The sequence below is a fragment of the Peromyscus leucopus genome, chromosome 8b, assembly GCF_004664715.2.
Source record: "Peromyscus leucopus breed LL Stock chromosome 8b, UCI_PerLeu_2.1, whole genome shotgun sequence".
NCBI classification, from domain to species: Eukaryota; Metazoa; Chordata; class Mammalia; order Rodentia; family Cricetidae; genus Peromyscus; species Peromyscus leucopus.
Window position 1 is genome coordinate 95267396 of NC_051086.1, and position 26261 is coordinate 95293656.

At 45.0% G+C, this 26261-nt stretch overlaps 1 protein-coding gene and 1 non-coding gene across 2 annotated transcripts; one reads left to right on the forward strand and one right to left on the reverse strand.

Annotated features, from left to right (window-relative positions):
• Positions 1 to 715: 715 nt before the first annotated feature.
• Mrpl45 (mitochondrial ribosomal protein L45) lies at positions 716 to 14952 on the reverse strand. Its single transcript, XM_028869071.2, has 8 exons — positions 14740 to 14952; positions 13465 to 13642; positions 12551 to 12668; positions 10812 to 10910; positions 5847 to 5895; positions 3018 to 3167; positions 1509 to 1682; positions 716 to 1310 (listed from the first exon to the last, which is right to left on the reverse strand). Exons 1-8 carry the CDS (start codon positions 14803 to 14805, stop codon positions 1224 to 1226), a joined length of 921 nt encoding a protein of 306 aa, XP_028724904.1. The 5' UTR covers positions 14806 to 14952; the 3' UTR covers positions 716 to 1223.
• A 2204-nt stretch (positions 14953 to 17156) lies between these two features.
• On the forward strand, positions 17157 to 17260 carry LOC114693005. The gene has a single exon (XR_003734494.1). It is a non-coding gene; the product is annotated as a U6 spliceosomal RNA (small nuclear RNA).
• The last annotated feature ends 9001 nt before the right edge of the window (positions 17261 to 26261 follow it).

Here is a 26261-nt window from a genome sequence, read left to right on the forward strand (position 1 = left end):
AAAAAAAAATTTTTAAACACTTGCTTCAGGCTGGGCGGTGGTGGCCTGAATCCCAGCACTCAGGAGGCAGAGGCAGGCGGATCTCTGTGAGTTCGAGGCCAGCCTGGTCTCCAAAGCGAGTTCCAGGAAAGGCGCAAAGCTATACAGAGAAACCCTGTCTTGAAAAACCAAAAAAATAAAAAAAATAAAATAAAAAAAAAAACAGTTGCTTCAGTAAGTGTATTCAAAAGACCTTTTAAAGTGGTACGCTGGGCTGGAGAGATGTTCAGTACAGAGTACTTGTTGCTCTTGCAGAGGACTCAGATCCTACATGGTGGTTCACAACCACCCATAACTCTAGTTCCAGGGAATCCAATCCCTCTCCTGATCTCCAGGGCACCAGGCAAACATGTAGTGCACAACATACATGCAGACAGGACACGCATACATGTTAAATTAAGTAACACCCTATTTTCTGCTGCTGTTCTTGAGACATAATCTCAAGTAGCCTAGGCTAACTCTAAACTGTTATGGAGCCAAGGATGGCATTAAGCTACTGGTCCTCCTCTTGCCTCCATTTGCCCAGGGATGGGATTCCAGGGATACCCTAGTTTATAAACACTGAGTATTCTAGTCTAGAACTCCTGAAGCTGCATCCCTCATAACTACACTAGTTTCTACTTCTGACATCACAGACTGCTCTATCCAGTAACCCGGAAAAATGTACAGAACACAGTTTATTCAACAGTTTGATAGTATTTTATTTCAAATGCTGATCTCTGCCCTATAATTAGACAAAGAATGCTGTCAATCTGCTCACACAGCTCCTCCTGTGAAAAGCCCAGTGTCATGTTTGTTCTCAGACACGCTGCTTTCCTTTCACCTCAGAAGGTAAACATGACTTTAAAAAGAAGATGCTCCATGGCCAGGAATCCCAGCCACCTACCTGGGCCAGATACCAGCCACAACTGTAAGTGGGGAGGGGCTTCTGAAAAGGCCCGGGCAGGGCAGGAGAGGGCAAGGGAAGCCAACAGGGTAAATAGGGTGCAGGTGATTGTGCAGCCCCATCACCCATTATCTCCCGCCCCCCAACAGGGTTTCTCTGTGTAGCCCTGTGGCTGTCCTGGAACTCTGTAGCCAGGCTGGCCTCGAACTCACAGAGATCCGCCTGCCTTTGCCTCCCGAGTGCTGGGATTAAAGGCGTGCGCCACCACCGCCTGGCTCCTCAGGAGTCACTTATTCCATTAGGCAAGCTGAGGTTTATGGGCCTCGCCTTGTGTCTCTTCGTACTCCTCCCATGGATTCAGCTGAGGACCAGGAATCATCAGCGTCTGCAAAGAACAGGAGGCTGAAGTTCCCGGCCAAAGAAGCCTGGTTGTTTACCCACAATGGCTTCACTCCCTCACCAAGCAACCAGAAACAGTTCCCCTTCCCTCGGCTGGTGCATCTTTCCTTTGCTCCACTAGGTGGAGCCCAAGAGAGAGTTTTAGGATGTCAAGACTACAAACAGCCTCATGCAAGCTGCCTACCTTGAGGATGGGCTGCTTAGGGGGTGCCCATGTGGGCACAATCTTGGCATGCATTCTCCAGCTTCCATATGGGTTCACCAAGTGTTTTTCAAACACCACATACTCCAGGACATCCTTGGGGACATCTTCTTGTCCATACATCAGCCGGCCAAACCGATCATAGATGGCCAAAGTCTGCAATGATGAAATACAATCTGGCCTGTCAGAGGACTTTGCTTTATTTTCGTCATACAATCATTTTTGGAAAAATCTTAACAAGAAAATTAAAATTGCCGGGCGGTGGTGGCGCACGCCTTTAATCCCAGCACTTGGGAGGCAGAGGCAGGCGGATCTCTGTGAGTTCGAGGCCAGCCTGGTCTCCAAAGCGAGTTCCAGGAAAGGCGCAAAGCTACACAGAAAAACCCTGCCTCGAAAAACCAAAAAAAAAAAAAAAAAAAAAAGAAAAGAAAATTAAAATTATTTCAGAATTCTGAACTTAGAACTAATCATTGCTAACATATTACTCTTCATGGTTCTCTGATGGGTGGGAGACCAGCAGAGGAGAAGTAATACCCTCACAGCACATCTGAGTGGAGATAACACTTGGCAGTGACAGGGACCAGCAAGCCTCTCCTGAGAATCCACAGTCCTGGGCCACGGGATGGAACACAGTGGTGTGAGCACTTCCCAGGCATGCATGAGGCTCTGCCTTCAACCCCAGAACCACAGAATCCAAGCAGCCCTGAACTCAACAGTCCAGAGCCAGATGCCCAACATGAGAGCTCAAGTGATAAAGCTAATGAGAATATCCCTTGCATTCAGAGACTAGATGTTTTTCCTGGACCCCCGGCCCAGTTCAAAGCTCTGAGACCACTTGAGACTTGGCCTGCCATCCTACGGTATCCTCAGCCGGTCTGAGCTTAACTAGCTGTTAAGAGAACAGTGTGATAATGTCTTGAACTCCCATGTAATCTGCTTTTACAACCTAGCCTAAGACACGGTTTTATACTCCTCCATGCCCCTGGTCCAGAGTAGTGTGTATGTGTATGCTGTGGTAAGGAGTTGCTGTAACAAGTGCTGGGCAGACCGGAGATGTCACTTGACAACAGGACTGTTTACTTTTCGAGTGCTTTAGGGTCAGTTGGGGTCAGTGAAGTTTGTGCCCTTATAAAACTGTTGAAGATTCCTGTCTGGACTCCATCATCCCTTTTCCATACTCTGTTTTCTGCATTATTCAATAAATACAGAGGAAAGCCTGTTGTTAGGGACAGACATAGTGGCAGTTAGATATCAGATGGCATCCAGGCAGGCACAGACACATTCAAGAGATAGACTATGGGTAGGCCAGGAACCACAGAATTCACACAGGCGGAAGAGGAGTGGAGAATTCAAACTTGGGCTCACTCCTGGCCAAACTACTCCCAGAGGAAGTCTGAGACTTCATTCCTTCAAGTAACACTGATGCATTCTGGTGTCTCTGAGGTTATTTTTAACATACTTAACACAGAGTGAAGAAAACAGTGACTCTACCTGCTGAGTGTGCAGGCGTACAGTGATCTGGCCATACATGTTGCTCTGCTTCATCAGGCCTACACAGCGAACATGAACGACTTGGGCTGGCTCTAAAGATTTCACAAAGCTCCAGCGGACAGTCTTGTACTTGAGGTCCCAGACCATGTCCTGTGGGCAGAAGAGAATTCACTGGGCTGTCCCTTCTGGAAGGTGTGCCAAGACCACAACTGATACACTATAATCAACAGGCAGTGTGTCCCTACTTCCTCCCCATGTTAGGTGGGAATGGGGGTTGAGACAGGGACTCACTAACCCAGGCCGTAATGCTGATTCAAGCTTTCAAGTGCTAGAATTACATACGGAAGCCACCAAGTCCCCATCTCTTCCCAAGTTTTTATGTATTTATGTTTTTGTTTTTTGCAAGAGTTTCTCTGTGTAGCTTTGGCTGCCCTGGAACTCACTCTACAGACCAGGCTGGCCTCAAACTCACAGAGATCCATCTGTCTCTGCCTCCTGAGTGCTGGGATTTAAAGGTGTGCCTCACCACTGCCTGGCTATCTTAACTTTTATTTTACTATTTTATGTGTATAGGTGTTTTGCTTGCATATGTCTGTGTATCCTGTGCATGCCTGGTGCCCATGAAGTCAGAAGAGGGTGTTGGAGGCCCTGGACCTGGAGTTACAGGCAGCTGTGAGCTGCCATGTGGGTGCTGAGAACTGAATCTTGGTCCTCTGGAAGAGCAGCCAGTGCTCCTAACCACTGAGACATCTCTCAAGCCTCAATTCCTCATGCTTTCAACCGTTCTAATTGTTTTATCTATGAGTATGTGTGTGCGTATTTGTGTCCCCAGAAAGAATATGGTGTGGGGTCCCCTGGAGCTGGACTCACAGGGTCCTACAAACCACCTGACATGGGTGCTGGGATCTGAGCTTCATTCTTCTGGAAGAGCAGCAAGTACTTTGCCTCTCATCCATCTCTAGGTCTCTTTCTCACTTTTTTTTTTTTTTTTTTATTTTGGTTTTTGGAGACAGGGTTTCTCTGTGTAACAGCTCTGGCTGTCCTAGAACTCACTTTGTAGACCAGGCTGGCCAAACTCTCATAGATCAGCCTGCCTCTGCCTCCCAAAAGCTGGGATTTAAAGTTGTACACCACCACCTAGCACTTCCCAAATTTTGACAGCCTGCCTCTGCCTCCCAAAAGCTGGGATTTAAAGTTGTACACCATCACCTAGCACTTCCCAAATTTTGATCAAGGTACTGGTCATGCTTACCTTGAAACTACATTTTTATTAAACCACCCCCCAAGACCCACCCACCAGGTTAAGAGCACTGACTGCTTTTCCAAAGGACCTGGGTTCAATTCCCAGCACCCACATGGCATCTCATGACGGTCTGTAACTCTGGTTCCAGGGGACCTAACATCCATGGCAAAATGTCAATACACATTAAAAAAAAAAAAAAAAAAAGACCCATCCATCTCCAAGAGGCTCTTCTCCAAATCACTGAAAACCCACCGCACACGCCACCACCGCACACACCACCGCACACACTACCACCGCGCGCACACGCACACACACACACACACACACACACACACACACACACACACACGCCGCCACCACCGCACACACCACCACCGCACACGCCACCACCGCACATGCCACCACCGCACACACCAGCCACCACTGCACACACCACTGCACACACCACCACACACATGCCACCACTGCACACACATTACCACTTCCTCCCACACACATTCTCCTAATTACTGCACGTACCTCTATTGATAGGACACTTTTTCTTCCCTCTTTTATTTTCATTTTGTCCCCTCACATTTCAGCAATGAAAGGGAGTGTTTTCCAGAGCTGCCAGGGCTACGACAGATGAGGCACACTTGTCCCCAAGGAGGCTGACAGAAACGTAAACTGAATTTCTAGAAACTGGAGTTCTTATTCTAGAACCTCCAGCTGAACTACAAAGCCTCCACTCTTGGGGGTTCCTCAAAGTACCAGGCACCCAGTCACTATGTAAACTTTGTGAATTCCAGTTAAAACCTTTACCGTAGGTTAGACATGTGAAGTGAATCCTCAGAGTTAACTCTCAAGCTCAGCATCTACACACTGGACTGAAAGCCTTTCTCTTTCCTCATTTGCCATGGCCCTCATCAGAGTCTGTGCTAAGTCATTATCATTCAGCTGGAAATAAAGGACTTGGGCTGGAGAGATGGCTCGGCGGTCTAAAGCATTGGCTGCTCTTCCAGGGAAGGAGAGTTCAAGTCCCAGCACCCACATGGCAGCTCACAAGTGTCTATAACTCCAGTTCCAGGGAATCTGACACCTTCACACAGGTATAAACGTAGGCAAAACACCAATGCAAGGCCGGGAGGTGGTGGCGCACGTCTTCAATCCCAGCACTCAGGAGGCAGAGGCAGGCGGATCTCCGTGAGTTCGAGGCCAGCCTGGGCTGCAGTGTGACTTCCAGGACAGGCACCAAAACTATAGAGAAAATGTCTTGAAAAAACCACAAAACAACAACAAACACGCCAATACACATAAAAGTAAATTAAGAAGAAAAATATGTTAAAAGAACAAGAAAAGAACAGACCTAACTTCCAAAGGCAGAGTAACGGCATATATACACAATGTGAGCACCAGGGAGGTCGAGGCACGAAGACTGTGAATTGGTACCCGAGCTACACAGTGTGACCCTGTTCCCCACCCCCAGCCCCCAAAAAAACGGAAGAAAAAGAGACAAAAAGAAAGAGAGAAACAACAATAACAAAAACAGAGTAACGTCTAGAATCTGTCTGCTCAGGCATGTCACCATTCTAAGGATGAGAACCTACCGGAAAACAGTGTTCAGTTACCAAGGTATGAAGCCGCTCATGGTCTGAGCTAGAAAAGAAAAAGAGAGATATTTATCATTGATTCCTACTCTTATGGTGCCCTCTATGAAATCTGAAAATGGGCTGGGAAGATGGCTCAGTGGCTAAGGGCTTGCCACAAAGCCTGACAAGCTGAGTCCGATCCCCAGAACTCACATGAAAAGTACTGACTCCACACATGAGCCATGGTGTGTGTGGTATGTGTGTTCCCATTTATATATATACAACACAAACAGAATATAATAATAGAAAAAGAGTTTTGTTTTTGTTTTTTGCCCCTCCCCTCCCCAAGACAGGGGTTCTCTGCGTAGTTCTGGCTGTCCTGGAACTTACTTTATAGACCAGGCTGTCCTAGAGCTCAGAGATCTGCCTGCCTCTGCCTCCTGAGTGCTGGGATTAAAGGCATACTAACCACCATTCAGCAAAAAAAATTTTGTTTTGTTTTGTTTTTTGTTAAGTTGAAAATGGGGGGCTGGAGAGACGACTCAGTGGTTAAGAGCACTGGCTGCTCTTCCAGAGGTCCTGAGTTCAATTCCCAGCAGCTACATGGTGGCTCACAACCACCTGTAATGAGATCTAGAGCCATCTTCTGGCCTACAGGGACACATGCAGGAAGAACACTGAATGAGGGAGGGAGGGAGGGAGGGAGGGAGGGAGGGAGGGAGGAAGGAAGGAAGGAAGGAAGAAGGAAGGAAGGAAGGAAGGAAGGAAAGGAAGGAAGGAAGGAAGGAAGGAAAGGAAGGAAGGAAAGGAAAGGAAGGAAAGGAAAGGAAGGAAGGAAGGAAAGGAAGGAAAGGAAGGAAGGAAGGAAGGAAGGAAGGAAAGGAAGGAAAGGAAGGAAAAAGGAAGGAAAAAGGAAAAAGGAAGGAAAAAGGAAGGAAAAAGGAAGGAAAGGAAGGAAAAGGGAAAGGAAGGAAGGAAAGGAAGGAAGGAAAATTATTTTTTTTAAAGAAGGTTGAATTACAGGCATGCATCACCATGCCCAGTTTATGCTGGAGATCAAACCCAGGGCTTCATGCATGCTAAGCAAGCCTTTTATCAACTGAGCACAAACCAACCACTGCATTTTAATGTTTTATGAAACATTTAGTAGACTCCAAAATACCATTTTAATAGGTTTTAAAATTTTACTTATTGATTAAAAAAAAAGAAAAAGAAAGAAAGAAAACGGTCCTGAAGATGGAAAACAGTTCATTTATACAAATGTTTTCTACATATGCACTGGAAGGTACATGACATACTAATTTGTGATCTACCACAAAATCTTGATGTTTAATAGTATTTAATAGTTTGTGTTTCTGGAGCAGAAAGAAATTCCTCTGAAATCACATCTTGTTGGGCAAGGATATTCACTAAGACGTGCAGCTGACTCTTGTTCCATGCTGGTATAGCTGGTATAGGGAACAAAGTCCAATGCCATGCAAGAATAAAAAGTCCCTTATCTTCTCTGATGGAACATGAGTCACTCATCAGTGCCAACGGCCGGCCTCTATGTACACTCTCATCTCTGAATCAGTAAAAGATGGCCATATGTCTTTTCTGTCCTGGACACCCTTGGACTCTCAAAGTGCAGGAAGTTGGACTTAGATGTTATGTCTCTCCAAAGAGTCCTGCTCTACAAGAAGGGTCTAGAAAACTAGCCCACCAGGGCACACATAAAGTGTTTCTTCTGGCTCAGATCTTAGTGTGAAGTAGAAATGAAAACTGAAAACAGTAAGGAAGGTAAACACCTTCCTCCCCTAGGCTCAGGGACTATCACAGATGAGAAGGCAGAAAGACTGTGAGAGCCGGAGGTTCGGGAGGATCATGACATTCATGGGTGCCTGCATAAAATCAAGCCAGTCTAACATGGAGTGGGGAGGGGCTCTGCTGTGGGATGGTATGTCAAATCTGTTGCTCTGATTGGTCAATAAATAAAACACTGATTGGCCAGTGGCCAGGAAGGAGGAAGTATAGGCGGGACAAGGAGGAGAAGAATTCTGGGAAGTAGAAGGCTGAGTAAGAGAAACTGCCAGCCGCCACCATGACAAGCCGCATGTGAAGACACCGGTAAGCCACAAGCCACGTGGAAAGGTATATATTTATGGAAATGGATTAATTTAAGCTATAAGAACAGTTAGCAAGAAGCCTGCCACGGCCACACAGTTTGTAAGCAATATAAGTCTATGTGTTTACTTGGTTGGGTCTGAGCAGCTGTGGGGCTGGCGGGTGACAGAGATTTGTCCTGACTGTGGGCCAGGCAGGAAAACTCTAGCTACAGGGCTCATCCCTAACTGAGGAGCTACTGATAATTAGTAGATTTTGGGGGACAGAGAGAGTTTTAAGGATAGGTCAACTACACTGCAGTGGATGCCCTAATACTCAGGCATATGTATGAGCAGCACAAACTGAATTTGGGGTATCAAAAAATAGGGAGTGGTCAGGGGGATAGGAGGTGGATCTGGAAGGAGGACCAGTAGCGGCGTTGAATAAGACCACAATACATGGTGTGAAATCCCCAAAGCATTAATAAAAACTTTTTAAAAAAATGGCTCTGAAGGAGCCAGGTGGTGGCGGCGGCGCATGCCTTTAATCTCAGCATTTGGGAGGCAGAGCCAGGTGGATCTCTGTGAGTTCCGAGGCCAGCCTGGTCTACAGAATGAGTTCCAGGACAGGCACCAAAACTACACAGAGAAACCCTGTCTTGAAAAACAAACAAACAAACAAACAAACAATGGTTCTGAAGGTAAAGTGCTTGTCGTCAAAACTGAGGGCCCACACAGTGGGAGGAGGGAACTCATCCCCACAAGCTGTTCTCTAGTTTCGACACACATGCCGTATGCAAACACACTCACATACATCCTCAAGCACACACGCAGGCGTGCGCAGACACACACACACACACACACACACACACACACACACACACAAAATAAAAAGAGAAAGAGCATGCACAATCCCATGGTAGAAAAAACTGGGTAAAAAGCAAACAACAGTGCAGGTTCCCAGGAGTGATGGCACAGGACTTTAGTCCTAGAGCTTGGGATACAGAGGCAGGCAGATCTCTGAGTTCCAGGCCATCCTGGTCTCCATAGGGAGTTCTGTATCAGTCAGGGCTACACAGTGAGATCCTGTCTCAAAAGAAAAAAAAAAAAAAATGAAACAAACAAACAGAAAAAGAAAAAGAAAACACCAAGGTTGAGAGATAAAAAAATGAAGAGGCTTGGAAACAGACACTTACAGGTGTAGGGACACAGCACCCATCTTGTATGCACAAAGCTCGGGATTTAAGCTCCAAAGGTACCAAACAGCCCCACTGAACAACAGACCTCTCTTTCTCTCCTTCCTTCCCTCTCTTCCTTTCTTTCTCTCATGTAAACGTCCCTCCCCACTAAAAAAAAAAAAAAATCACAAGAATCCAAGGATTAGTCCTTAGGTCTGTTCCAGCCCTGCTGGCAGACTGGAGCTCAGAGACATCTGCTTAATTCGAATTAGGGCCTTGGTTCAACCCACAATAAGACAAAGGACAGGAAAAAAGAAAAAAATTACAAAGAATAAAAATTTCAGGGTGTTGGAGAGATGGCTCAGAGGTTAGGAGCACTGGCTGCTCCTCCAGAGGTCCTGAGTTCAATTCCCAGCAACCACATGGTGGCTCACAACCATCTGTAATGAGATCTGGTGCCCTCTTCTGGCCTGCAGGCGTCCATGCAGACAGAACACTGTATACATAATAAGCAGATTTAAAAAAAATTTTCAAAAATGTATGCCAGGCTCCTGACATTGAACTTCCATGTCCCTAGCAACTTGACTTGGGTGAATTAAGAAAAAGTTGCAAGCATCAAGAGAAACTTACTCAAAATCACCAAGGAAAGAGAAATGTTCATGATAAAATAAATGCTCAGGCAGGATCATATAGGGAAAACCAGAAGCCATTCCAGGATAGATTAACAATTACAGCTAGAACTGAGAGAGATCAAATCATTAAAAACTCATTTTTTAAAAAGCCCACTCAAGGGCTGGAGAGATGGCTCAGAGGTTAAGAGCACCGACTGCTCTTCCAGAGGTCCTGAGTTCAATTCCCAGCACCCACATGGTGGCTCACAACCATTTGTAATGAGATCTGGTGCCTCTTCTGTATACATAATAAATAAATCTTTAAAAAAAAAAAAAAAGCCCACTCAAACCAGGTGTGGTGATATATGCTCATTATCCCACTACTCAGAGGGTTAGGCAAGAGGGTCAGAAGTTCGAGGCCTGGGACTGGAGAGACGGCTTAGCAGTTAAGAACACTTCATGCTCTTGCAGAGAACCCAGGTTTGATTCCTTGTACTCACATGGCTGCTAGAAACGGTCTGTAACTCATAGACACAGCATACAAATAACAAATAACTGGGCAGTGGCGCACAGGCATGCATATATGTGAAGCACTCACATACACAGAATAAAAAGAAACAGGTGGTGGTGACGCACACCTTTAATCCCAGCACTCGGAAGGCAGACGCAGGTGGATCTCTGTGAGCTCCAGGCCAGCCAGGGCTACACAGAGAAACCCTGTCTCGAGAAAAGAAAAAGAAAAGAAAAGAAAAGAAAAAAGAAAAAAAAAAAGAAAAAAGAAGTTCAAACCAATCTGGACTATATAATGAGTTCAAGGACAGGTTGGAATGCATGAGAATCTCCTAAAAATACAGACAAGCCCCTTGTGGAGGCACACACCTTTAGTCCTAGCACTTGGAAGACAGAGGCAGGCAGAACTCTGTGAGTTGGAGGCCAGCCTAGTCTACAGAGTGAGATCCAGGGCAGCCAGGGCCACACAGAGAAACCCTGTCTCAAACAATGACAACAAACTACTGGAAAGGCAGGGAGAAAAGACAAACCAGCTTCCGTTACTACTTAATAACAGCTGTGGAGACTGAACATATATATACACGAGATGGGGAGTTCACTTACTTGTTCAGACAAAGGTGAGCTTCAATGAAAATATCCTTAGCTTTTTCAGGGAAGTCTTTGATTTTAAAATTAGCATCAAATCCTCTTATCCTTCGAATTCTGTAAATTAAGATGATAACCATCATAAAGGTGACGTCACAGCAGGTAAAGGGTCTTAGCACCAATCCAAACAACCTGTGTTCACTCTCAGGGACTCACATGGTAGAAGGAGAGGATGGACTGACTCCCACAAGCTGCCCTGACCTCCATACTTGTGCTGTGGATGAGCCAGCAAGTGCATAGACAGAAACAAACAAACACAACTGTAATAAACTATGAATTCTTTATATAAGTCCAGAACTCATAGTTCATATTAATCTTCATGCTCATCTACCCAGTTAATAACGTTTTGACTGTGTCAAGACTGTAAATTCCACTCTCTCTCAAATCAACCACTGTAAAGAAAGAACAAGCAGGTCAGCAGGTCAGCAGGTAAGGAAGCAGAGGCAGGAGGATCTCAGTGAGTATGAGGTCAGCCTGGTCTACATAGGAGTTCCAGAACAGCCAGAACTATACAGTAAAATCCTGTTTCAAAACAAACAAACAAAAAAGATCAAGTTTTCTTTGGTCTGGAGAAGTAGTTCAGAGGCCAAGGGAGCATAGTGATTTGCAGAAGAACTAGGTTCCCAGACACACATCATGCAGCTCACAACTGCCTCTAATTCCATCTCCAGGGGGACCCAACACTGTATCAGCACTCAATTGCACATACCCACCTACAAACACATATACCAATTTACAGTAAATCTTAAAGAAAAAAGAAAGCCGGGTGGTGGTGGCGCACGCCTTTAATCCCAGCACTTGGGAGGCAGAGCCAGGTGGATCTCTGTGAGTTGGAGGCCAGGCTGGTCTACAGAGGGAGATCCAGGCAAGGCACCAAAACTACACAGAGAAACCCTGTCTTGATAAACAAAAAAAAAAGGGGGGGGGGGACGGGGGACTAAAACCAGCAAGAATCTGAACAGAGAGCTTCTAAATAGCAACACTGAAAACTGAAGGAAAAGCCAGTCCTGCTGGTGCATGCCTTTAATCTCAGCACTCAGGAGACAGAGCCAGCTGGATTTCTCCAGTTCGAAGCCAGCTTGATCTAGAGTGAGTTCCAGGACAGCCAGGGCTACAAAGAGAAACCATGCCTCAAAAAAAAACAGAAACAAACAAACAAAAACTGGAGGTGGGCATTAGTAGGGTTTTTGGTTTGTTTGTTTCTTTTTCAAGGCAGAGTCTTTCTGAGTAGCCCTGGTGTCCTGGATCTCGCTCTCAGGCTAGCCTCGAACTCACAGAGATCTACCTGCCTGTGCCTGCAGAATGCTGAGATTAAAGGGGTACAGCACCCAGCTTTTCTGTTTTTTTTTTTTTTTTCAGGACAGGGTTTCTCTGGTATACTTACATGAGGGAAAAACACATAAAAATAAAAAGAAAAGCCGGGCAGTGGTGGCGCACGCCTTTAATCCCAGCGCCCGGGAGGCAGAGGCAGATCTCTGTGAGTTCGAGGCCAGCCTGGTCTACAGAGTGAGTTCCAGGAAAGGAGCAAAGCTACACAGAGAAACCCCGTCTCAAAAAACCAAAATAATAATAATAATAATAATAATAATAAAAAGAGAGAAGGAAATCAATGTAATATACCATACAACACAGTAAGGATAAAAGCATATGTTCTTCTCAGCCTAGAATACTGAACCCTAGCTGTCTCTGATACCTACGCCAGCAGTGACGTCGCACTCTTTTTTAATCGCTCTGTTCTCTGTGTCAGTCCTTCCTTTGAAAGGGATGACATTCGACCGTCACCTTCAGGCGGAACATAGGGATCAAATATACCAGCTGTAAGGAGAGAAGAGAATTAAAAAACTGTTGAAAGACTGAGAAAGGGGCCAGGCGGCGGTGGCGCACACCTTTAATCCCAGCATTCAGGAGGCAGAGAGGCAGGCGGATCTCTGTGAGTTCGAGGCCAGCCTGGTCTACAGAGCAAGATCCTGTTACACAGAGAAACCCTATCTCAAACACGACCCCCCCCCCCAAAAAAAAAAAAAAAAAACAGAAAAGAAAGAATAATTTAACTCTTTCGAGAGTCTGTTTCTACTTCTACAAACTGGAGAACTTTCATTCTTTCTAGAAGTTGTGTGAAAACAAGATCAAAAGACAACCTCATAAACAGGACCAGTACTGCAGTTAAGTCTCAATTACTCCTCAGGCAGAAGGATCACAAGTTCTAGTCCACCCTGACACACTTAGAAAGATTCTGTCTCAAAAGCAAAAAGAAAGGGAGACTAGAGATACAACTCTGTGGTAGAGCGCTTGTTTAGCACCTATAGCGCCCTAAATTTCATCCCAAGTACTGTAAAAACAAAACAAAACTGACTTTATGAATTATAGTATATATAAAGTTAATCGTTACTGAGGTTGAACTTAGTGGTTAATTTAATGATGCTGTCAGGGGTGGTGGTGTCTGAGTTTGAAGACAGCCCGTTCTACAGGCCTGGTTCAGGACAGTCAACGCTACACAGAGAAACCCTGTCTTGAAAAAAAGGGGGAAATTTTTTAATGCTATCAATCAGTCTAAGGCATTCCAAGCGCCAGTAGAGGATTGAGTCAGAAGCCCAGAAATACTGTTCCTCACCTGTACAGGCTAGATGTATAGGACGTTCCAACTTTTCTGGAGGAATAACCAATCCTGCTTTCCTGGCATGTTCCAAAAACTCCTTCTCTGATTTGTACTTGGGTTCACGGGGAGTGGGTCTGAATCGGCTTTTGTTTTTCACTGGAACTACAGCTGGGAACTGAGTCACCAGAATGGGCTGGGAGGTAAAGGCAAGGTTAGCATATAAGTAATTTGGAAAGAAAAACCTATCTTGAGCAAACTGTATGCAAAGTCTTACAGAAAGGGTATATCCAAAGAATGCTTTAGAAGAAGTTAGGGAACAACTGCTATGGAGAAACTACATTACTATTTGGACACCTGGAGATGGCTCTTACCACAGCCAATTAATAACTTTTATTAACATCAGTCAACACTTACAAAAAGCTTTCCTTTAGTACATTCTGTAGTACTGCTGTACACGGAGATGATTAAAGCAAAAATCCTACCATCAAAGACCTTTCAGCTTGAGAGTGAACCTTAGTATCAACCCAATACTGAAAAGAGTGGACGGTTATTAGTAAAGCATTAAGTAAGATCCTATGGGCATTTCCTCCACACTTCTCTCTTTTTTTCTCCACACTTCTATTTTGCTTTTTTTTTTTCCCCAAGATTTATTTTATGTACATGAATGTTCTATCTGCATGTAAGCCTCCACATCAGATGAGGGAATCGGATCCCACTGTGAATGGCTATGAGCCACCATGTGGGTGCTGGGAATTGAACCCAGGTCCTTTGAAAGAGCAACCATCTCTCCAGCCCCCTATTTTGCTTTTTTCACCCAAGCAGTGTCTCGCTGTCTTATTTCTGTCCTTCTAGCTCCTAACTGCCCAATAAACTTTTCCGAAGCCAGGTGACCTTCCCCGCTCCCATCCCCATCATGATTTCGCTCCAGACTAAGATACAACCTACCTTGTACCCCTATCCTTGGCAGTTTTTTGTTTTTTTTTTTTTTAAGAATGTAAAAGAAGCGGGCCCACTTTCCAAGCCACTACTTCCTTCCTTTAAACAACTTCTCACCCAAAAGACCACAGCTAATGTGGAGAAGCTTAAAGCCAGTAAATTGAAATCGCCCTCAAGGCCCCGCCCAGGTGTCTTCACTGAGCCACAAGAGAGACGCAGAGGGATCGAACTCTTCCCCAGACCAAGTCAGACTCGAATCGCCCAAGCTCATCAAAGACCACTGTACGATTATAGCCTTCTACTCTGTCCTCCTCCTTCTGTCTCTAAAGTTCCATCCGCCTCGTCCCTACCCACCTGCCGAGACCACCATCCCACAGCCCTGGATAAGCAGGACAAGCCCCGAGGCATGGGGGCTGCCATTTTGTTCACGCAAAGGCCGCCGGGATGCTGGCTGAGCGGCCGAGCACGGAGCTGGAGAGGAGGCGCATAGGGTGGAGCGAGCTCGGGAGTGGAATTTTCCAAGGACGCGCGCCCTCGGCCGAAAGGTGAGCCGCGCGCACGCGCACGCTCTCGTGCGGGGCGGGGCGGGGAGCGGGGGGGGGGGAGCGAGGAGGGGCGGGCAAAGCGGTTGCGCGTGCGCAGTGAGATCGCTCTGGAAGTAGGGTAAACCGCACGGTTGTCACGCGCCAGCGGGAGACCGGTGGAGAAGCAGCTGCGCCTGCGTACGAGGCTTTCTGTGGGGCACCGGGTTGCTGCATTCCTGGTTGCTTAGCACATTGTTACACCTTGTTTACATTCGGTTAAAAAATGAAAAACTGTTTCCCTCTGAAATCAGAGGACTTTGAGATTAGTGTTTTCTTTCATTACTTGGAATACACTAGTGGTATTTAGAGCGAAAATGATAGTTCTGGGTGTGTATCTGACTGCAAAATGCTGTATAAACTTAAAACCGTCTGGTTTTCTACGTGAAAATTCTTTCTTCCTGTTCCATTAAGGAAACTGACTACTGTGGTTACTGAAAAGCAAATGACACTTGGATTAAAAAGAATCTTTTTTTTTTTTTTTTGTCATTTCCAAAAATGTGGCATTTTACATATATCAACGTAATCCTCACCACAAAAAAAAAAAAAAAAAAAAGAATATTCCTGTTTTACATATGTGGTTGGGCCAGAGATACTAAATATGTAATTTAAGTTTAGACAACTAATAACTGGCAGACTTGAAAGTCGGGTCCATGGAGTGTAAACAACTCCAAAACTGCTTCACATTCAGTGGCTAAAGGAATCGTGATGGAGTTCCAGTTCTCCTGAACATCCAGGACCATAAACACTTCTGAAGAGCAAATACTATTCATAATTTTGGTTTTCATATTCTGTAGATTACTACTAATTGAGCACTCATCCACATTATTTTGCAATAGATTAGGAGTTAAGGTCTGTGCATGTAAGAGCTTCCAATTTGAAGTAGACTTACTGATAGCTTAAAGTGCTAAGAGCTGTTATCAGAGGGACTGAGAGATTCCATACAAGTTTGGAAATCGTATGTATTGTTTCAAATCTTAACTTCTAAGTCTATGGAATTTTCTTTTCTTGAACTCATTATGTAGCTGAGGATGACTGTGAACCACACCTTATCTTTCTGCTCCTACTTGGTACCAAGTGCTGGGATTACAGGCATACCCTACCAAGATCACCATTTGAAACTTCTTTTTTGTTGTTGGTTTTGTTTCTCTGTGGTACCCTGTCTGGAACTTGAAACTTCTTCAACGGTAAGAAATTCTCCAAATGTCTAGCCTTAGCACTGAACCAATACCATGAGATACACTAATAGTGACATGAAACTAGGTACTATATGTATGTCAACTTAATAATATGTATATTAATAGGCATTTAAATGAGAGATGTCTATTATTTCATTCATTCATTCATTCATTCTTTTTTTTTTTTTTTTTTTTTTTTTTTTTTTTTTGAGACAAGGTTTCTATGTGTAGCCTTGACTGTCCTAGAACTCACTCTGTACACCAGGCTGGCCTCAAACTCAGATTCCTCTGTCTCTGCCTCCCAAGTGCTGGGATTAAAGGTGTGCGACACCACTGCCTGGCTCTTTTACTTACTATTATTATTAGTGTTTTGTTTTGTTTTTGAGACAGGGTCTCACTGTGTACTTCTGGCTGGTCCTCTCTATACCTGGTTGACCTCAAACTCACAGCGATCCCCCTGCTTCTGCCTCCTGAGTGCTGAGATTAATGGTGTGCTCCATTGTGCCTGGCCATAGACATCTCATACTTCTTTACAGACTCCTGTTTACCTACTCTATTCATTATAAAATAAAACATGATTTTTTTTTTAAATTTGTTGCTCCAGATGAAGTAAGAAAACTTATATGGATGAGTGGCTATTGGTTACTCCAGAATATTGTTATAATCTTTCTCAGACTCTGCTCTTTGGTCACATTTTATTTTGGCCACATGGAGTAGGTAACACATCCGAAGTCATTTCTGCCTGACCTCTGGTCAATTTCTCAGATACTGCAAACTGATTACATATCAGCCTGGATGAATAAGACTAGTCAATATGGTTTAGTTCATTAAAGGTGATCATGTTGCTTTTGATTAGCTGTTTTGGAAAATCTGTATTATCCTTCTTCCTCATTAAGTCCAAAGCTAATTGCCAGCTGTGTGCTGAGGAAGTAACACTAGAGGATGTTTCTTAATCCGCCAACACTAATACTCTGCATTTCTCAGAATGCAAGATGAAAAGATTTTGCGTCACGTTCTCTTCAGCAGCACATACATTAAAATTGGAATAATATGGAGAAGACCAGCATGGTCCCTGCTCAGGATGACATGCAAATTCATGAAGCGTTCCATATTTTTATCGCCAGGAGGAGCTTTCTACAGAAATATTTCTTCTATTTCTCTCTTTCTTTTTTTTTCCCCCTCCAATTCTGTGCACAAATGCTGTCAACTTTACCAGTTCTATAATTGTTTAAATCTGTACCGTTGGGCTGGACAGTGGTGGCGCACACCTTTAATCCCAGCACTCAGGAGGATCTCTGTGAGTTCAAGGCCAGCCTTGACTACAAAGTGAGTTCCAGGAAAGGTGCAAAGCTACACAGAGAAACAAAAAACACACACACAAACAAAAAACCAGGAACATTTTTCTGGAGAATTGGAAGAATGTGATTCTAAACACGATGATACACGGATTACTACAATAATAGGGTTGGCTAGCGTTTACATCGTGCTTCTCTGACATAAGGTGGGAGCACAGAGAAGAGAGAAGTGACTTCTCCAGGCCTGGTGCCAGAGAAGAAACAAGAATGGTGACTCCTAGCAAATACTCTAATTTTCAGCTAACAAAAAATTAGCAGTGCTACTTTGTCACACAGGGTAACTCCCTGTGACCCTGACAAGTGCTTAGGAATTCGATAATGCTTTTTGGTCACCACTAATTCTCATCTATACAAAGGTGGTAATCCAATACTTAAATTACAGAATTATTAATTCATTAAAATCAAACAAGTTCCGCTCTGGTTAGTTTGGGCTCCAGCCTGCTGATATCCTGGAAAAGGATCTGTATGGGGAGCCTCGTAGGATGCAAAGGAGTGTTGCTTGCCCTCATGCTGGACACAGCAGAGGGACACCCGGTCCTGGAGACCCCCCCAGTGCAGTGCCCCTAAACAAGAAATCTCCAGACCGAGAGATGAGCTGGCTCCTCAGGGAACTCTAACATGCAGCTCTCATCTCTGCTGAAGCTAAACCACAGAAGCACAGGAAGTTTCCATGGCCCAGAGTGATTCCTTATGTCCGCGCTGCAGAGCTCTTCTCAAGGCTGCCTCTCTTTTTCATCTATTCTTCCACTTTCCTCTGCTGCTGGAGACGGAACCTCGGGCTTTGTGCTTGCCCTAGATTCCTCCTTCTGAAGGCATGTTCGGGGAGAGAGATTATTCATCCTGGCTCAGCCAGGAAAGAAACCCATGCAAACTGCTGCTGGAGAGAGTGAGGTCTAGAATTAATCCCTCACTTCTTTTTGCTCCACTTTCTCCCAGCTGGCTAAATCAACAATAATCCTAAAAGGGAATTTCAGGCTATTTGTGACTCCCTACCTCCGCCCCACCCCACACTAGGGAGGAGAGAGCAAAGCCTTTGGATCAGAGTAATCTGTTTCTAACCCACTTCCATTCTCAGGGATTACTTCTAGGGGGAGGGGAAATGGGAGGGAAAGGGCAATAAATCTTAGTGCCTTAGTGCTTGGGAATGTGAGGAGGAAACTCCAGATATTCCCTGGCAGCTGTAGGCACAGGGATTCCACGAGCCTGGGAGCTGCCTCCCTTCCCGGGGTCCACAGGCTGCAAAGGTCTAAACTAGGGTTTGGCAATTATAGGCACTGAATGAAAAGTGGAAAGTTCATGGCTTGTGGACAGATGAAGGTAAACACTGTCCCTCTTGTATCTCCAAGTTTCGTGTCTTTCTATGCTGACGTTCTGGGTGAAGTGTGACGTGGTGAGAAAGCTCTCTAAGGACAAAGGAAACATGGTCCCACTGCTGCTGGCTTCCATTTGACCTGTGAACTTACACGAGTCACTTTGCACCTCTAATCACAGACTTGTCCTCAGTAAAAGGAGAAAAAAAGTCTTTCTCATGAATCCTAAAAGTCCAGATTCCCAAGTGACATGGATCTCCTTTCTATTTATAACGCCACACAAAGACTGGATCCCCGGAGCATGTACCAGCATGTACGAGACTCTTGTGGGTCTCATGTGAATCTGGTACTTGGCACACATCATTTTCTCTAACCTGTACCCCCTCCTCCACACCTATAGACCTCCATCATCCCAACATGCTTTCCCCAACACTGCTGCATTTTTTTTTTTTTTTTTTTTTTTTTTTTTTTTTTTTTTTGAGATGCTCTCCAGTAGCTGTGGATGTGTGCTAATGCAGGAAACTTCCACTAGAGGGTATCAGGACTGCACTGGGATCTCAGATCGCAAGACCTGTGCAATTCAGGACTTTTACAGCTCTGCGTTGGGAAGTACAGAGCTCTCTATTTAGTGCTCATCACCTCGTGTGCTCTTTTACTGAGCTTAAAAAACAGTCTTAAAAAACCTCCACTATTTTGACACCATTTGATCTGATCTCAGCTCAAATGCAGCTTAGCATGGTGGGATCCATGGGGGTTCTGGCAACTGATACAGACCTTGTTGTATGATTTCCAAATTCTGTGAGCAAATTGCTTAAACCTGCTGTGGCCCCATACCCTCTGGTGAAATGGGGATTGCAAAACTGACCTCGCTGAGTGACAGCATATGGATCGTGTGACTGATAGAGCACAGATGACTGGGGTTCTTTAAGTGCTGGAGGAGAATTTCGAACCTATTGCAGATGGGGAACCTTGGTGTTATAATAGATGGGTTTGCAGGAGCGCAGAGTCCCTTTTGCCATTTTATTCTTCAGTCTTACAGTTTTGAGGCTAATGCTGCTGGTTGCTCGGTGGCCTAGCCCCTCACTGACATCTCATCACTAGAGCAGCCTAAGCATGCTGCTGTTCTTCTGCCCTTTATCTTGCTTTTCAGGAAGGTGAGTTAAATTTCTACTCCCACTCGTGCCTCCATGAAAACCCTCTTTTCTTCTGCCCCTGTTTCCCCTAACTGCACATTTCCTTTCCCTCTCGTCCCATCTCTCCTACATTCACTTCTGAAGATTCCTAGAGAAGTGAAGGTCTGGGGGGGGAGGGGCAGAGCGATCAGGGCTTGCGTGTCAGCAGACACGTTACAGCTGCAGGGCAGCCCAGGGTGAAACCACAGGCAGAGGCTGCAGGGTAGGCAGCTGACCGGCCCGCCCCTTGGCTCCTGTCTTCGCTGTCTCACCCCAGAATTTTCCTGGCAGGAGTGGGAGAGGTTGGTATCGCGTCCTGGAGCCCTGCCTCACTCGCTGTCCCAGCTGGGTGTTTCTCAGTTATATCTCTCCGACTGTCTCTCCAGCCTTCTGTGTTAGCCGCACGGCTGGGTCATCTCAAACAGGAAACGCCAAAGAAGAGGAAACAGACTACCTAGTCATTTCATCCCTATCTGGGGACCCCAACAACACACATGAAGTTTGTAGTCCTTGAGATTGTTATAGAGTAGTGGTTATAAACTGAACAAACCAATCCGGCATTGCTACAAGGGGCTTGATAGTTTCCGGATTTCTTTAAATAATTGAAACACTTGTGCTTAACTTTATCCAAAAAAAGAAATTGTGCAGGAGAAGGGGGAGGGGACATGGGACCAGGAAGTAACACAGTGACTCAGGGCCCTATCTACCGACATAACTCAGGTTTCCCAACCCAACCCTAAATTCCATTCTTTTCCTCTACGAGTTACTCATGGACCACAGTGATATTCTGGGCTTTCTGGACTTTATAATATTGTTCTTTTTTTATGTTGCCAAATTAAGTCCTGTGGATTCAATAGAAAATCAACTGTCGGCGCACACCTTTAATCCCAGCACTTGGGAGGCAGAGGCAGGCAGATCTTTGTGAGTTTGAGGCCAGCCTGGTCTACAGAGCGAGTTACAGGAAAGGCGCAAAGCTACACAGAGAAACCCTGTCATGAAAAAAACAAAACAAAACAAAAATCAACTGTCTTCTGCTTCCTGACTTAGTTTGTCCATTTCACTATTTGTCCTGTGCAAAATGTAAGATAGATGTGTGCTGCCGCCTAGACAGGTGGTCAATACAACTTGGAGTCATCTGAGATTCAAAGAAGACTGATATAGTGGCCTGCCATCCTGAGGTGACATTTTAGAGATCAGAGATTGCATGCTTGTAAGTCCCTGTACCAAGAATGCAAAGAATTATTTCCTCTTTTATTTATTTATTTTTCTTTCATTCTTTTGTTTTGTTTTTGACAGGGTTTTGCTGTGTGACCCTGGCTGTCCTGGAACTCACTCTGTAGACCAGGCTGGCCTTGAACTCAGAGATCTGCCTGCCTCTGCCTCCCAAGTGCTGGGATGAAAGGCATTCACCACCATGCCAGGCTTGAAAATTATTTTCCTACCTTTCCATTATTTAAAGGTTCCAGTCACCCCTAAACTAGGGCTGAGTTTCCTAAATACATTAAGTGGTTTCCAGGAAAGTCGATTTTAGTGCTCTCCTTTGGCAGAGGGAGTGGAGACATTGCACACAGGCCAGGACATCCATTCTGCCAGAGCTCTCCATCTGGAAGAAAGAAAGCTTCAAAGTTTCCAGAAGGGTTGCCTAACAGGGAGGAGCAGCAAGAGACTCAGAGAAAAGAAAGCCATGGGGCTGGCACCCTAAGCTTCATGGTCTGAAAAGACAGTCAAATTCTGGAGACATGGCCCAGCATCACTGGACTCTCCCGACCTTCGGACAGAATTTCCCCATTCCTTAATTCACTCCTTAGTTTTATTGTTCAGACTGGGGTTCTCTGTATGCCGGACTGGTTTTGAACTTGTCATCTGTCTGCTTTAGCCTCTCAAGTGCTAGACTAGAGTAACAGGTGTTCACCTCCATGTCTGGCTAGCTACTTTATCTTCCCTATGTGTTTCCCTATCTCTCCTACCTCTACCCAGATGTTTTATTCTATTTATTTAAGGTTTATTTTATGTGTGTGAATGTTTTGCCTGCATATATGTCTGTGCACCATCTGTAAGTCTGGGGTTCACAGGAGCCAGAGGAGGGCATCTGATCTCCTGGAACTGGAGTTGCAGATGGCTGTAAGTCACTATGTGGCTGCTAGGAATCAAACTTGGGTCCTCTGGAAAAGCAACCAGTGCTCTTAACTACTGAACCATCTCCCCAGCCCTATTACACACACACACACACACACACACACACACACACACACACACACACACACGTATATATATTTGTTTTTTTGAGACAGGGTTTCTCTGTATAGTTTTGGTGCCTGTCCTGGATCTCGCTCTGTAGACCAGGCTGGCGTCGAACTCACAGAGATCTGCCTGGCTCTGCCTCCCGAGTGCTGGGAGTAAAGGCATGTGCCACCACCGCCCGGCTCTATTTACTTAATACTTTGAGACAGGATGTAGCACTGGTTGGCCTGGTACTCTCTATGCAGACGAAACTGTCCTCAAACTCAAAGGGATCCGCCTGCCTCTACCTCCCTGGAGCTGGGATCAAAGGCATGTGCCACCATCCATGCCTCTTAGACTGTGTCTTAAGATGCTAAGGAAAAATCAGGATTGCAGAGTTGCAAGAACTTTCTTATCACCCTCATTGTACAGAAGAGCATTGGAGCCTATGAGTTGATGCCATTATTTTGTGCATATGTTTTTGTTTTTGTTTTTGTTTTTTTGCCAAGTTCTTGAAGGTTCTATGATCAGACCCAGCCTTCTCTGCATAGAGCTGAGTGATAGAATACATGCTTAGCACGCACAAGGTCCTGTGTTCCTTCCTCATTGTAGGAAAAAAAGAAATATTCAATTGCATGGTATAAATCATGAAGTTCAGTGTGTGTTTGTTTTGTTTTGTTTCCAGAATAAGGCTGGCAGTCAAAGTTGATTTGGGGACCTGGGACATGACTTCTTTTAGAAATAAGTAAAAGAGAATATACTATATCAGGGTGTATCCTAAGTAGGAAGGCCATTGGTCTATTAACATTGGCTTAGAATTTAATATATAATAACATTTTATTTATTTATTTATTTATTTATTTATTTATTTATTTATTTATTTTTAAGACAAGGTCTTGCTGTAAAGCCCAGGCTGGCCTAGGACTTGTTACATAGCCCAGGCTGGTCTCAAACTTACCAACCTCTTGCCTCCACCTCCTAAGTGCTGGGATTGTGTAAGGATTAGTTTCTGTGATGACTATTTACTATGACAGATATTTCTGTAAGCACTGAGGAAAAAGGGATGAAAGGGACATGTTTCTGACCCAAAGGCAGCTAGCACTGGGCAGTAAAAAGATACACTGCCAAAAGATGGTGAGAGCTAGGACAAAAGCAGTCACGGGGTACAAGGGGGCACAGAGCAGAACATGGCATGGAGGCATGCAGGGGGGCCACATGTGAGTCCGAAAAGATGAAATCCTAGGCATGGGGACAGACATGCTCAAAGGCACAGCAGTGTAAAATGACCTGGGATAAATTGGACATGATGGAGCATGCCTGTCATCCCAGCACTTGGGAGGCTGAAACAGGAGAACTGCTACAAGTTCAAGGCCAACATGGTCTACAAAACAAGTACGAGGTCAGATAGGGCAATGAAGCAGATCCCGTGTCAAAAATGAAATGAAGACAGTAAACCACCTGGGAGACCCAGGGTGTTCTGTGTGCAATGGAGCATTGCTTCCGAACTGCGGTATCCAGCTGCCCAAGTTACAGATACGAGCTGGAGCATGGAGTCTCCCACCAAATGCAGAAATTCTTACAGCTCCAGCAGCCTGTCACCCATATCTGCCTGGACCCCCTCAGTGCTGGGGTACCTAGGTCCTTGTATGCAGCCCTCTCTGTTGTGACGGAGCCCTTCCTATTCCGATGTGGTATTTTCTTCCCTCTTATACCTGGTGATCCTCACTGTGCTCTGCAGCATTGTGAGGTGAATCTCTACCCCTTTGCTATTAGGTCAAAGCAAGTGAAATATTATTGTAGATCAAAACAGTTGAATATGGGCAATTTTAAATGGTCAGCCTTCAACAGGTCAACCAGGTATTTGAGAACAGGTATTACGGATTACTTTAGTTTTTCTTCCCTGTATCTTCCCTCTCAAGTGCTGCTTGGATCACAGGCATGTGCCACCAGGACCAGCTTTTAACGTGTTTTATTTTTTGAGACTCGATCTCACGTAGACCAGGCTGGCCTTGAACTTGCTATGTAGTTAAGGCTCACCTTGAACTGCTGACGCTCTCACCTCCATTTCTCAAGTGCTGGGGCTACTGACGTGTGTCCCTACACACACCTCCCCTTCTAAGTCTGAGAGCTTCCTCATTGTGCTCTCTCACTAAATACATCCTTTCAATATCTTCCTTAACTGGTAAGGCCAGAGCTGGTCATCACAACACATGGTGAGATTATGATCTCATTCTACCTGACATTCTCCTGAAGTTGAGACTAGACTGAGTTTGTTGACACCTGAAACTTTTCACCTAAAATCTTGTCAAGCCAGTCCTGTTTTTTTGTTTTTTTTGTTTTTTTTTTTGGTTTTTCGAGACAGGGTTTCTCTTTGTAATTTTGGTGCCTGTCCTGGGTCTCAACTTGTAGACCAGACATTTCCTCAAACTCACAGAGATCCACCTGTCTCTGCCTCCCTCATGCTAGGATTAAAGATGTGCACCACCACTGCCAGGTGATTTTTTTTTTTTTTTTAAACACAAATGTAAGTCTTACCTTTATCCCTGTAAAATTTCATCTTGTTGATTTTGGTACTTTGTTCTAATCCATCAAGATGATTTGACCACATTGTAAACATATATCAAACCCTCACACTGGGTCTGGAGAAATGATGTATCAATTCAGAGCACTTGAAACAGTGCAAAGGACTTGAGTTTGGTTCCCAGCACCCAGGCCAGGTGACTCTCAGCTGCTTGTAACTTTGTAACTCTAGCTCTATTGGATCTGGCGCCATCTTCCTAACTCCATAGATACTGCAGTCATGTGCACATACCCAACACATACACACACACACACACACACACACACACACACACACACACATACACTCATATTTAAATATTAAAACAAGCAAACAGCTGGGTGGTGGTGGTGCACGCCTTTAATTACAGTACTAGGGAGGCTGAAGCAAGCAGATCTCTGTAAGTTTGAGGCCAGTCTGGTCTACAGAGAGAGTTCCAGAATAGCCAAGGCTACACAGAGAAACCCTGTCTTGGAAATAAAAAAGAAAGAAAAAGAAAAAGAAAATAAATTTGAGCAAAGTTGTTCTATGTAGCCTAGATTGACCACACACTGGAAATCCTCCTGCCTCAACTTCCCAAGTTATGGGAATACAGGCTTGTGCCAATACAATACAATACTATGCCTATTCCTGGATGAAAAATACATTTACATTTTTTCCAGGTGTGTTTGAAATCCTACATTTATCATCCATTCTTTTGCATATCACCAAAAACCTCGACTTTAAAAATACTAGTGCAGTATGCTGCAGCTCCTTTTCCTTTTTTTTCTTTTGGGGTGGGCATGGTCTCACTACATATCCTTGTCTACCTTGGAGCTCGCTGTATAGACCAGGCTGTCCTGGAATTCATAGAGATCTCCCTGACTCTTCCTCCCAAGAACTGAGATTAAAGGCCTGTGCCACTGTGCCAGCCAGCAGCTCTTCTTCTTCTCAGTCTACTAAGAGTCTCTCTCTCTCTCTCTCTCTCTCTCTCTCTCTCTCTCTCTCTCTCTCTCCCCTCCCCCCCACCCCACCCAGCAGGATCTCTCTATGTAGCTCTGGCTATCCTGGAACTGGCTATGTAGACCAGGCTGGTCGCTAATTCACAGAGGTCTGCCTGCCCCTGCCTTCTGAGTGCTGGGATTAAAGTCCTGTGCTACCAGTCTGGACCTGCTTTTATCTTCTTGCTCTGTCTCTCCTTGTGTCAGGGAGAGGACAAATATATTCCATAGTTTGACACAGGAGCCTTCCGATCAGAGGCCTAAAGACTCAAGGTGAACTCTGCATTCACACACACGTGTTCTATGAAGTTTGGACTGCAGTGCGGGAAGATGAGTTGACACGAAGGGTGTGCCAAGGAGTAATAGATTAAGGGGGAAACCCAGCAAGGCCTGTCTGTTGAGATTCCTGGCCTGTGTGAGCAGTGTTCTTCCTTCCAGGGTGGGTGGGGTAACAGGCTGCAATCAAAACGTCAAGTGAAAGTTTTTTAAAGTGGACTCCCATGGAGGGGTGGAGGGGAGA